This window comes from Aspergillus nidulans, chromosome V (assembly GCF_000011425.1).
Source record: "Aspergillus nidulans FGSC A4 chromosome V".
Taxonomy (NCBI): domain Eukaryota; kingdom Fungi; phylum Ascomycota; class Eurotiomycetes; order Eurotiales; family Aspergillaceae; genus Aspergillus; species Aspergillus nidulans.
In genome coordinates, this window is record NC_066261.1 from 1,710,550 (window position 1) to 1,723,751 (window position 13,202).

General features: G+C 49.7%; 4 protein-coding genes across 4 annotated transcripts, besides 1 other annotated feature; 2 read left to right on the forward strand and 2 right to left on the reverse strand.

Annotated features, from left to right (window-relative positions):
* Positions 1 to 13,202: part of a sequence feature (contig 1.98 826..565485(-1)) that runs on past both edges of the window.
* Positions 72 to 1,980, reverse strand: ANIA_05691 (Zn(II)2Cys6 transcription factor; the record flags this gene model as incomplete). The annotated part of the gene is made up of 4 exons (XM_658203.2): positions 72 to 651; positions 727 to 933; positions 995 to 1,777; positions 1,829 to 1,980. 4 exons carry the CDS (start codon positions 1,978 to 1,980, stop codon positions 72 to 74), a joined length of 1,722 nt encoding a protein of 573 aa, XP_663295.2.
* Positions 2,825 to 5,087, forward strand: ANIA_05690 (amine oxidase; the record flags this gene model as incomplete). The annotated part of the gene is made up of 4 exons (XM_658202.1): positions 2,825 to 3,148; positions 3,197 to 3,776; positions 3,907 to 4,815; positions 4,894 to 5,087. The coding sequence occupies 4 exons, from the start codon at positions 2,825 to 2,827 to the stop codon at positions 5,085 to 5,087; spliced, it is 2,007 nt and encodes a 668-aa protein (XP_663294.1).
* ANIA_05689 (uncharacterized protein) lies at positions 7,298 to 9,366 on the forward strand (the record flags this gene model as incomplete). The annotated part of the gene is made up of 2 exons (XM_658201.1): positions 7,298 to 8,004; positions 8,070 to 9,366. The coding sequence occupies 2 exons, from the start codon at positions 7,298 to 7,300 to the stop codon at positions 9,364 to 9,366; spliced, it is 2,004 nt and encodes a 667-aa protein (XP_663293.1).
* ANIA_05688 (putative cyclopropane-fatty-acyl-phospholipid synthase) lies at positions 11,135 to 12,930 on the reverse strand (the record flags this gene model as incomplete). The annotated part of the gene is made up of 4 exons (XM_658200.2): positions 12,789 to 12,930; positions 12,201 to 12,687; positions 11,396 to 12,147; positions 11,135 to 11,344 (listed from the first exon to the last, which is right to left on the reverse strand). Exons 1-4 carry the CDS (start codon positions 12,891 to 12,893, stop codon positions 11,135 to 11,137), a joined length of 1,554 nt encoding a protein of 517 aa, XP_663292.1. The 5' UTR covers positions 12,894 to 12,930.

A 13,202-nucleotide genomic window follows, 5' to 3' on the forward strand; every position in this document is an offset into this window, starting at 1 on the left:
ATACGTATTGAAACCTGGTCTGGCGAGGATTGTCGCGAACCGGAAAGGAGTGTATCCAGGTATATACCCCTTTACGCGAGAATCAAGTCCCAGCCTAGCCTGTTGAGCACGTCAGCCCAGTGCTTCTTCACCCCTCTCGCCCGTTTATCCTCTGTCTCAACCTCATCATCGCCAATCCCATCGACCGCAGGGGTACAAGAAGACCAAACGATCTCTAGCGCCTCTTTCGCCCTCTTCACATTCCCTATTCCAAAATTGGCCTCGACAACACTCAGCATACCCCATATTAGCTGCCTATCTTCCTCACTGTGCGTCTCGCAGCCGGCAATAAAAAGCGGGAATGTGAGCGCTGAGAACTCGCAGTTCTTGTCGATGGGATGAGTTTTGAGACGTTTTAGGAGGGACATTATGGCGGTCGTTTTGGAGATTGAGATGAGGTGTTCGAATCTCCAGTCTGCGTGTGAAGTTATGGAAGATGGGAGTGAGACTTCGGATAGGCTTGTGCGTTCCAGGACTGAATGAAGGTAGATATACGCGGCATCACGAAAGGACTCAGCTACCAAGCGCAGGCGGGAGAGGGTAGCCTGGGTTATGCCTTTGGGTACGATGTAGGTTGTCTTGGTGGAGGTCCATGTGTGGAGGATGCTGTCTCTATCGAGCGACAGGCGTCAGCATTCTTCTTTCTTGCCTCATAGCCCGAGCAAAGGGTAAGAAAAGTCCGCATACATTGAAACAAGTTCATGTTCAAAGGCCTCCGAATCTGAGACCAGACGAGGGAGGTCTGCTATCCGCGCGCACGTCTTGATGATTTCCTCTGTGTATCCGATGTAGATGTCTAGCTTGTGGGGCTTGACGATATCAGAGCCGGGAATAGACGGCTTGAGTAAGGTTCTTCGGTTGGTAAGCCTAGCCAGGTTGTTTGCATAGACGAAGCTATGGGAAGCTTATCAGTTGCATCATCCACGGGTGTTCAGGAGAGGAAGAAAAATCGTACAGTCCACGTATAAACTCGGCTGCATCCTGATCGAGCTGGTTGAGTCCTCCCCGGGAGGAAACCAACGTCTGCACTGCGTCTAGATGCACAGCCCATTGCTTCACGCTCCCGCGGACAATCTCATACTTGCAAAGAAGAGAAACGGCGAGGATGGCGTCGTCTGGAACATAACTTCTCTCGGAAGTTGCAAGCGTTGTTCTTAAGCCGCGCATGGTGTCAATGTAGTACTTGGCCCCTTCATTCTCAGCAAACCAGCTGTGGTGAGTACGGTTGGAGAAGTGAATGGCGGATAGGGCGCATAGAGCGTTCATGAGAAGAGTCGATGAGAGAGCCCTGGGGATTAACATGGACCGGAGGGGATTCTCATCAGACTCTAGGTTAGTTAGCAGCTTTGAGCCCCGTTCCATGTGGTATTGGAGGTAATGGGAGTCGAGGTGGGAAAGATGATTGATCAATCTGGAGGGGGAGGGAGACCGGGAGGCCGCCTGAACAGCTAGTTGGTTGGCATTTCTCGAACTACAACTCTCCGAATCCGCAAGGTCATCCTTTTCAGGGACCGGCGAATAAATAGGTGAAGTATGACCTGTTACTGGCAATGGCTGCCCTATAGTCGCAGACGATGCCCTTGAACCGACTAACGAAGCAGGTGATAAACTGGGCCCAGGTCTATGGTGTCTAGCGGGCTCTGTTGGCTTGAAGATCTGAGCGCCTGGTCCAAGTGGAACTGCCCACATTGAGCTATAACCTTCACAGGTTAAGCCTAACCTGGTGCAGGTATGGCAGCTGTTGAGGGTTAGCAAAGATCCAGTATTATAGTGAACGGAGGACACTTGCCTAGGCTTAGCCTCATCGCAGCGCTTCCTTCGTCTTTTGCAAGTCAAACAGCCGGTTCGACTCCAATTGCCTCCATGTCTTCTGCATCTTTTCTTCGTGCGTGGCTCGCTTTCATACTGCTGGAATATGTTCGGCGTCCCCGGGCAGCCCATTTTTCGGGGAGATATATACTTCGGGAACGGGCCGGTACGCCAACAAGCGGTCAACAAAGAGACTAGGGTGGAGGAATGGGCCTCGAATGACAGAATTCTCGAAGCACATAGCCAGAAAAGGAGCAGCAAAATAAAAAGATCATTTGTATCTGAATGGCTCGCAGAATCGAACAAGAGGGGACAGTTTACACTAAACCGTTTTGGGAAAGAGTTACGCCAGACAGGACTTTCGCCACGACTTGGGATATTTACCCTCTACAGAGTACTTGCACTTTCTTCTTCTCACCATATAAGGACTGTATCCTTACATTACTTTCACGACGCTTTAAAGTTGAGTACACTGGAATCTTCGTGTAAGTGGGCAAGATGGAACATTTCAGACGGATACAACGCCGTCTACTTCACTAGGCTAGCCGACTGACTTCTTCCACTAACTACAGAGTAGGCTCTGTCGATCCTCCGTATAAATCGCAACAGTGACTGAACCCCAACCAAAGCATTGTCGTGCAGTGAGACCCAGAGGCTTGCAAGTACCCTCAAGATGCAATGCTCGACTCCGATGAGCGGCTCAAGTTCATGTGCTTGTCGTCAACTTAGGCGCGACCCCACAATGGCGCTAGCCGTGACCTTCCCTAATAGGCAGGTCCATCCAGATCTATCTCGATCTCTTCTTTATCTCCAAAACAGATGGCAAAGATGACAGCTATATAAGTCACTGTCTCTCTCCTTTGAGAGGAGCTGAGTCGCATCTCCATCTCATCTTTGATACCGTCTTCTCCTTCATACCCCTTCCCCAGCTCCTCAACTGTGACCTCCACATATACTTCAGTTCACACGATCAGCCATGTCTTCAGCGCAAGGGCAGCCAGTCCCTCACCCATTTGACCCTCTTACATCTCAAGAAATTCGTCTAGGTCACCGTATCCTGCAGTCTGCGTTCCCTGGAGTTCAGCTTCGGATCAACCGAATTGATCTTCAAGAACCTATCAAAAAAGATGTCATTCCTTACATCGAGGCAGAACGGCTAGGGAGGCCTCTTCCCAAAAAGCCAGCCCGCCTGCTTTACTCTTACTTTCATCGTCTTGATACAGGGGCATGCTGCAAAGCTCTGCTCAACGCCGACGATGCATCCGTTGTCTACGCGAAAGAGTTGCCGGCTGGGGTTCAGGTATCTATCATTCTTCCTTGATTGCGGTTTCGTCACTGACAAGGATAGATTCCCATAGACGTGGATGAAATCACAGAAATTGAGAAGCTTTGCATGGAGCATCCAGCTGTGTTGGCTGAGATCGAAAAATTGAAACTTCCCCAGGGAGTTACAGTTTGCAATGATCCCTGGATGTATGGCACGGACAATATTCATGAGACCCGCCGGTTGTTCCAGTGCTTCATGTACATTATGTCTGTGGACCACCCTGAGAACAATCACTACTCTATTCCGTGCAAGTTCTCCCCTGTTTTTGATGGCCATACACGCGAGCTGGTCCGCATGGACTACTTGCCTGGAGGCTCCGATACCCAGACAGCTGAGACGCAACCGTGGAAGCCAGTCAAGACGATTCAATATGCACATGATCTCTTGGATGAGCCTCTCCGCACTGATCTCAAGCCATATATCGTCCAACAACCGGAGGGCGCCTCGTTTTCGGTGACGGGAAACAAGGTCTACTGGCAGAAGTGGCGTTTCCGAGTGGGATTCAACAACCGTGATGGCTTGGTCCTCTACAATCTTACCTACGACAACCGCAACGTTTTGTATCGGCTTTCCATCTCTGAAATGACCGTGCCCTATGGAGGTGAGTTCGAACTGTTCCAGCTGGCCACATTGCATTCCGGGCTATAAGATAACTCCGGGGGGTAATACATGCCCGAGGCTTTGTGTCTACCAGGTTACTCTATTGACTATCTGCTGATTAAGCTCTACAGACCCTCGAGCACCGTATCATAGGAAGCAAGCTTTCGACGTTGGTGATGTGGGATTTGGTCTGAATGCCAATCAGCTCTCGCTTGGCTGTGACTGCTTAGGACACATCAAATACTTCGACGGTTACCGATCCGATTCTAAAGGCCAACCTGTTCGTCTGAAGAATATAATCTGCATGCATGAACAGGATAACGGGCTTCAGCACAAACACACCAATTACAGATCGGGAGCAGCCACCGTTGTCCGCAACCGCCAGCTTGTTCTCCAAATGATCTGTACGGTGGCCAACTACGAGTACATCTTCGCCTACATCCTTGATCAAGTAGCGAATATCGAACTTGAAGTCCGCGCCACCGGTATTCTCTCCACGGTGCCCTTTGACAATACAAATGGGGAAACTGTCAAGTGGGGCACCAATGTCGGCCCAGGCGTCATGGCTCCTTTCCACCAACACATGTTCTCCTTGCGCATCGACCCTGCTATTGATGGCTTCAAAAACACTGTCTATTACCAAGACAGCGTCCCTCTTCCAGAAGACGAAAATAACCCTTACTTGGTTGGATACACCACGGAGGAAACCACCATTGGCAGGTCCGGCACTGCAAACACTGACATCAATCGCCACCGTGTGTTCAAGATTCGCAATGATAACGTTATCAACCCCATTACCTACAAGCCAGTGGCATACAAGTTGCAAACCGCGCCTAGCCAAATGCTTATCATGCCGAAGCATGCCATTGGCTATCAACGAGCGGAGTTCGCCTCAAAGCCAATCTGGGTTACTCGGTATCAAGACGACGAACTATACGCTGCCGGTGAGTTTACAAACCAAAGCAAACGTGCCAACGGGGTAGAGACGTGGGTGCAGAGAAATGATGTTACGGAAAATGAAGACGTTGTCTTATGGCACAGTAAGTAGATTCCTTCCGTCAAGCTCTAGCATCTTCAAGCAAATGTGGCTTCCAGACAGAACTGACATTTTATCTCAGCTTTCGGTCTAACGCATAACCCGCGTATTGAGGACTTCCCCGTCATGCCCATGGAGCGTATCAGCGTGATGTTAAAACCGGACGGCTTTTTTACGAAGAACCCAGCACTGGATGTGCCTCAATCGACGCAGAATTTCAACAAGTCAACACTTCACCCAGAATCATGTTGCGAGTCTGTGAAGAGTAAGATATAGATAGGCATACTATGGCTTGACTCATATTCAATGACATACAAATCTCTGTTATTTCTCCATAAACCAGCATACGTATAAAACAAGTTCCAAGCTTTAGGCGTCAGGAGATAAAAATCCTAGGCGTAAATATGACAATCTTATATATAAGCTGTTATCCAGCGTAATCGATTGCATACGACAGAGTGTGGAGAAGAGGGCTTCCCGTCCCTACTTGAGCCACCATATCAACACAGATAATAGTGCAACAAACCCTAAGTGGGCTTGGTTGTAGGTTTATAGACATCAATAAGCGGGTGTCTAACTATCAATGCTCCAAGTCCAAGATCCCAGTGGGGGAATGGGGCCGAGCCTCGGGTTTCCAGAAATTACGGCTGTCTTTTCAGATCTACATTGCTACTTGACAATTGAGCTATAATGATTATACAAAGGCTTAGATTGTCACTCGTGGGATGTTCAGAAGTCTTCCCTCTTGCGCCTATGATTTAAGCGATTAACCGCTCAGAGCACAGACGACCCGTGCCTGGCTGTGGCTGTCCGCCATGGCGGACCGTTCCGGTCCCGTGGGTGGAGCGGAAATCCCAAGTGCCATTGCACCTAGCCCTAGCTAAGGGGTAAATGTCGTCAGATCGGTCGAGAGATGCCAATATTTTCCCTCTTGCAACAAGCTATAGACAAAACACTTCTAGAAGACACGGTATCTGCTGCCTATAAACATACCGCGTTCACGCTTACTGTGTGATTTGTTAGTCTGTGCTACGACTCATGGATCGCGCAGGGACGTTCCCCAGGTTGTTGGCGGCCGCCATGTAATCAAGGGCTTGTCACAGTCCTATGTGCTGTGATTATGAGCCAACACAGACTACAGAGCTCATCGTGTGATTGGTCATTCCTGACCGCCTATTGGATCAAGTTAAATTTCGTTTCGCGAAGACTTCCAACAATCGATCTCTCCATGTACATAATTCTCTTCTCTATGCTTAGTATTCTTAATATGAGCGCCAGGGTGGTCGATTACATGTTCTGATTGGCTTGCCGTCTTAGGCTAGGGCAACTGGACGGCCGCAGTCTTTCGTAATTGGAAGTGAGTTTATCAATGTGCGTAAATTAGGTTTATGATATCAATGATAATTTATCATCTTTATTGTATTGTATTGTATTGTATTGTATTTATTTTCTTCTTCTTCTTCTACTACTACTACTATTATTATTATTATTATTGTTGCTAGAGCACCGTCTTCTTCTACTTGTTTTGCAGTTAGCCCTACTTCGAATTTTTTTGTTGCAGGTGAACGTGCATAATAGGATAAACGGCCCCCAATATCTGAGTCCGAGTCTATCTAGTCAGGTCAGCCTGAAAGATCCAGCAGCAAACGAACATTTGCCCGTCCAGGTGCTAAGGCCTTGTTGCCTGGAGCTGAACTGCATTTTCGTCATGCATTCAGACTCAAACGGAAGATTCACAGTTGAAACGCACACCAGCACATTATAACTAAACCCGGCGATTCATATTTTAGTTGGTTCTGCAAGCTTGCCTTTTCCCCATCTTATTCTATTTATATACATGTTTCTTCATTGCTATACTTCATTTACACTAGCAGGAGCGGACACGTGAGGTAATCTAAAATAATAGCTATTAGCTGTACGATATCACCGTTACAAAGACCAACTCATCGGCTCGAAATGGGAAATGAATGGGCCTAGAATGGCAGAAAAGATATTTCTTATGCCTGCATTCTACTATACTGCAAGTGTCAATCCACAGTCGGGGAAGGGCCAGGTTTGTTTTTAGAGCGAATTTTCAGCCAGACCTAGGAGGACAGTATCTGTCTTGTGCATCACGAGACATCCTATGTTCACGTCCCAGCCGGCATTGCCAGGATAGTCAGCGGGTGATTAGAGCCTGGAGACCCTGGCAAAGACCGTATACATATATAAATTATGGTGAAATACCCCGGAATGGGGACAGGCTAACGGCTCGCTGGGGCACCTTGGGCCGTGAATTAGGGTTAGTGGATACTTTCCTCAAGTCCTTACTGTAGCCTCCTCCCATCCTTTTTCTCCAACTGACACTTATCTGAATAGATCAGAGAGGAGGCGTCTGGAGCACGTGCAGGATCGTCCCTCTTGAAATGGGATTGCGTTGCCCGCCGTTGCTCACGTCCGCTCTCATCCCTATTGGCGAGTAGAGGACCGAGTCCTGCTACAGAAATATGACATTTCGGACGACTGCAACTGCCCAAGAAAAGGGGAAACAGCCTTTGATAGGCCGCATTGAGGCTGCACTGCAAGGCTGCCGCAGGGAAGACTGCGCTATGGCCCGCACAGAAACCGACATTGGCTCAAGTCTCAGCCTTGTCTGGAGCTGCGGCCTCTATAAGAATGATGAAGGGTTCTCCCCTCTCCATCCAAAAAAAGAGCCTCAGCCGTCCAAACTGACCTCTGTTCATGGCCGGGACAGGATGTCTCCAACAACTAGTAGCCACTCCGACTATGACCCGCTCCCTAGCCAAGGTCACCAATCACCACGTCCAATCCAAAACGCAGAGACACCGGCAGCATGGGGAATCGGCTGGAAGTGTCCGAATCTGATGATCGGGCTCGTCACTTGCGGCGCGATGCTGTCAGTGGGACATCATTTCTACTACCGCAGCTTCGATGACACCCTCGTCGATTCTATCGACCAGCAAACATGGGCGATCCGGGTTGGAACCGGCTTTGCCTTCCTAATCAAAGCATGCCTCGTCTCCGCGGTTGGAGTGGCAGCGGTGCAGGAGACCTGGGCCACTCTCCGCCGAAAGAGTGTGAAACTTAGTGGGATTGACGGCATGTTTGCTGTCCTGGACAATCCGCTTGCCTTTCTTACCCCTGACCTATGGATGCACGCGAAAACGCTCACTGTCCTGGCGATCGTCTCTTGGTATGTGCCAATTTACTCGTGCTAAATATAGTGAGCCTATGACTTACCCGTCTGCACCGGACCAGGCTAATCCCATTGATGGCTATTGTCACGCCGTCTACTCTCTATGTCATTGCCTTGCCAACCTGGCAGACTTCCCAACTTGAAGTTCCAAGCGTGAGCTTTGCTAAATCCTTCTGGATCGGCCTGGTAACACTCGAGGGAGCAGGATACATCAATTCACCGTCGCCCGGCATCAGCCGCCTCTTCACAATGATCGCCTCGTCTATGCAATTGCCTCCAGTCCCTGCACCATTCCCCAGATCATCCTACACGCTAACATTCTGGGGCCCCTCATACAAGTGCCAGAGCCTTAGCGAAGCTCTCTTAGACGTGCACGGGTTGAGCCAGGCACTGTGGGATAGCGAGATCGGGAACACAACGGACCAGTCGCGCAGAGCTTATTCCGGGGTTGCTCCTCAAGATCTTAACAATACACTTTTTGTATGGGCTGCAGGGCAGAACTCGCTGTGGAACGATGACGCCTCGCGACCGACCGAGCTCGTCTGCCAGCTCTGGAATACCTCCTACGTGGTCGGCCTTTCTTTCAACGATGGCATTCAGACCCTAACACCTATATCAGTAGATCACGTCGCCTATTCCAACTGGACTGCAGGCGCTGGTTCTTCCTCTCTACTCGAGGATATAGGCCCGACAGTGAATGGGGGGTTCTACGTGGTACATATGCTATTTTCCGGCCTTATCCAGGGTGACTGGCTCACTGGTTCTACGGGGTCAGTGGCAGAGAACATAACCTCACAGACGGCGTTCACCAAATTGTCCATCGCACAGACCGGCCTCTTTGCATGTCCGGAGATGTGGAATACCAGTCAATATGATTACCTTCACGGCGACAGCTCAACCACTTCTTGTCGGAACAGAACACTGGCTCGAGCAATCGAAGATCTCTCGCAAAATTTCACCTACAGCCTCCTCAATCTCAATGCCGCAAACACCACTGTCGACGTGCTGGACTTGACATCGCGCAACTTCTACCAGTACGGTGAGGGATATCTGATACTAGCCTACATGACTGCGATTGGAGTCACTGTTGCGTGCGTCATTGTTGGATTTTTTGCCCTCTGGCGGAATGGTGTCTCACAGAACACCTCGTTTTCGAGTGTCCTTATGACAACGCGGAATCCGGAGCTGGACCGTCTGGCCATTGGCCATTGTCTGGGATCCGAGCCGTTGAAAAAAAGAATGGGGAAGGTCCGGTTGCAGTATGGGGAGATTGAGGGCTCGGATCAGCGGTATAAGCACGCGGCGTTTGGAACCAAGGGATCGGTGATGGCTCTGACGAAGGGAGAGCATTATTACTAGGTGGGTCAAGTAGCAGGAGCAGTGGCTTTCTGCCGGCTTTCTGCCACGGGGGCGACTGATTGGTCGACCCTGTCTGATGGTGCTTTGTTGCTATTGAGAATTGCTGGTATATACTTCAAGTTATTGTCTGATTACCTTGAACTACACTGGTTATATGGCTTTCAACGTTCTAACCAGCCCTAACCCCAACTCTTCTTCAGTCCACTCCAAGTCGGTACAAACTATGATAGTATACCGGGGAGATGCTCATTCGTGCTTGAGCATGGTGCTATACGGGTGGACTAGTGAGTAATCTTATACTTTATCGTCCGCATAACTGGTGAACCAATGGTGGTGACCTAGGCACTCTAAGTATGCGCCATGGAATCCCTAGTAGCTGTACCCTAGCGTCAGACTACTTCTTCAAACCCAAGTTCCCAATAGCCCCTGTCTCCAGGAAGACAATTCGGCATCTAACCCGCTCCTGTCAGGTAGCACTCACTTGAATAACTAGTTTACAAGTCCGCTGCTCCCTTTCGAGGAAACTATCCTATAATTGAAAGTCCGCTCCAAAGCCATACAGGCAGAGAAGAATCTGTTTGTCAGCGCCGCTTATCCTTTTCAGCCGAGGATCATCACTGCTTGTTATGATGCTGCAGAGGCTGTTTGTCTTCAAGGTTAATGTATATTGTTGCCTGCTGTGGATATGACGTAACTAAGGTAATCACAGATATGATAGGTTCAGCAGGGTAGTAAGCGTGACTAAAGGCAGTCTCTTGAATTGACGAGCTGTGAGAGAAAAGCGAAGCGAAGTAAAGAAAGAGAGACCGCAGTTATGCTAGCAGCTGGGAGACCTGCGCAACTCACCAAGGCCAGCATCATCCGTAATCATAGAGAAGCCGGACTGTTGCGTCCATCGATTTCTAACGCAAGCATACCTCCCTTCACTGCGAAGACAACATCAGAACTTTAGCCCCAGCCGACATAAACCTCTTCAAAGAGACCAGCACAGGAGCTCATCTCTCCTGGCAAGGACGACCAGAGCAAATGTTGGTTATCCATTGGTGCTTTACCGCCATAGCGCTATTCCCCTGTCGTCGTCGGGGTGGTGGTCAAGGGGGAGAAAGAGACCAATATTGACTCATAGAAGGACTGAAGTCGCCGACTAGATGAAAGCTACGGAGTGAAGGGAGTGGACTCTCGGTAGTAGATAAGAAGAGAGAGACCAAACAGGGGGCAGAGTATAACTTGGAGACTACGTGATACGCCAGGGTGTTTCGAGAGACGAGGCAACCACGACTGATGTTGACTGGATTCCTGCTTGGTTAGGTATTTGACTTTCCAAGCACTTTCACGGTCCTGGGATGGGGGGCAACTATGGAACGGTACTGTAATTCGGGCTTTAGTTGATAGCAGTTCCAAGTGGCCGGATATAGAGTATTGTGAGGGATGTCCAAATCAATAAGATATGTCCAAACTTTATATCGTAATTACAACTCCTCTGATGGCACCACGTTTCCCTGCTTCTTTCAGATTAAGAGAAGATAGGTATATGTAGACCAGGACCATCGTACAGTAGTAAAGAAAAGATGAAAAAGAGAAATTCGTTTCCCATCCTCAATCGCCTGACAGCCTCTTCCAGCACCACTCACTCCTATGGCAATGCTTCTTCCTCATCCCTTATCTGACGTTCTTCTGGTTGCTCCAGACCACGCAGCTGCTGCATAACGCCAGAGCTGATATTCTCCGCGATTAGGCGCTAATTTGTCTCATCTGTCGACTCAGGCACTTAAGCCTTAAAGGTGACGTGAGCGCTTGGCAAAGAGCCTTTGCCGACACTAGCGATGGCGGCTTCCCGAGCGCCTGTAAGGCCATACTGGCTGTTAATACCCTCAACACGGTGGGTAGAGTTGATGTTCTTGACCAGGGTGATTTGCCAGCAAGTAGCACCACCCTGACGGGAGGTGATGGTGGAGTACGCAAGGAAGTATTCCCAGATCTGAGAGAAAGGGGTTAGATGTTGCCGTCAGATTTTAGAGGATGTACTTACCCTGTACCAGCGTTCACCGTACTTCGCCTTGACCTTCTCCCCGTTACCCAGCCAGTTGCGGTACCAGCGCCAGAGAGTGGCAGAGTAGTGGACGCCGATAGTGTCAATGCCCTTGATCTCAAACCCAGCAGCCTCGAGTTTATCGACAACGAATCCAAGGGGAGTGCTAGCATCGGCGCCGGGGAAGATGTATTTGTTCATGAAAAGACCCCAGATGAGATCCTCGTATTGCCAGGACTTGCGGAGACCAGCAATTTGCAGGAAGAAGACACCATCGTCATCCAGCATCTCATTAACCTGAGCCAAGAACGAACCGAAGTGGCGAACACCAACGTGCTCAGCCATCTCCAAGCAAGTGATCTTCTTATACCCGCCAGGGACACGAGGAGCATCGCGGTAGTCCATACACAAGATACGGCTCTGAGATTCATCAATACCAGCAGCACGGAGACCCTTATTGCCCCAAGCGGTTTGGTTGCGGCCCAGCGTAATACCGGTAACCTGAGCGCCATAATGGACAGAAGCGTATTTCGCCAGAGTACCCCAGCCACAGCCAAGATCGAGGACTGTGTCACCTGGCTTCAGCCCGACCTTCTCACAAACCACAGCCAGCTTGTTGTCCTGAAGCTGCTCGAGAGTCTCCTCCTTCTTGATGTCGGAAATAATACCAGACGTGTAGATCATACGGGGACCCAGGAACCAAGCATAAAAGTCGTCACCACGGTCATAGTGGTCACGGACCTGTTCCTCATCTAGACACCAAGTCAACATTGAACCCAATGGGAAGACAGCAAGGAATAATTACCCTGAGAACGGGAGTGAACCAACAATTCCGGAATGAAGCCGAAAAGAAAGTGCTTGAAGAGGCCCATTGTGAAGCGGAAGTTGGCCCAGTCGTGTCTGAACTCCAAGGCCTCCAAAGCATCCATCTTGAAGTCGACTTCACCGGCAAAGTATTTCTCGTAAAACACCTCCATTGGAATCTTGCTCTTCCCACGGTATGTGGCACGGTCATGTTCACTGTGGAAGTGCAGGTAGTGCTCAACGGGGCGGCCGGCGTACTTAGCCTTTTCGTTCTTGCGGGGGGAGATCGACGAGGCAATGGACCAGAAGGCCATTAAGATCGGAATGGTGGTGAATATTGCGAAGAAGATAGTGGTTTTCAAGCCACCACCAATCTGACGAGCGGTATACCAAGGTATCACCACCAATAGAAGAATAAGCAAGGTGTTGGAGAAACTGTCGCTGCCAGCGGCGTCCGCTGGGACCGGGGCATTTTTGATGGCCGGGTACTGATAGCAAAAGCCGAAGAGCGTCAGTAATGGTAACAGAGGCCCTAATTCTTACTGAGGTTCTTAGATGACAATGGAAATGTAGCAATGGTAAAGCTCACCGAGGTAGTCCGCACTCCACAGTCGTCGGCGGGAGTGGTGCACGAGGCAGCCGGGGTCTCGATGAACTCGAAGTCCTCAGGCGACTCGGGATGAATGTTCGTCATGGCGGGCAACGAATTGACCAAGACGACCGGAGGATTGGGAGGGAGGAGAGTGTGTCAATGGGAAAGTTGACACGGAAGGTTGGCGGAAGGAGTCGGTGGTGGTCTGGTTCTCTGGATACTGAAATTACGTGTGGGCACTGATCATCCGAGGATCTGCCAAGTCACAAGCTCGAGTGACAGACAGTTCCTGAGCCCTCAGACTAAGCTTAATCTAATAAACTTTGGACAAACTTATGTACAAAGTATGTATAAATATTGAAATCTACAGAATTCAGGCACTTATGGAAGTGGTTTAAGCTAGAAGTGTGC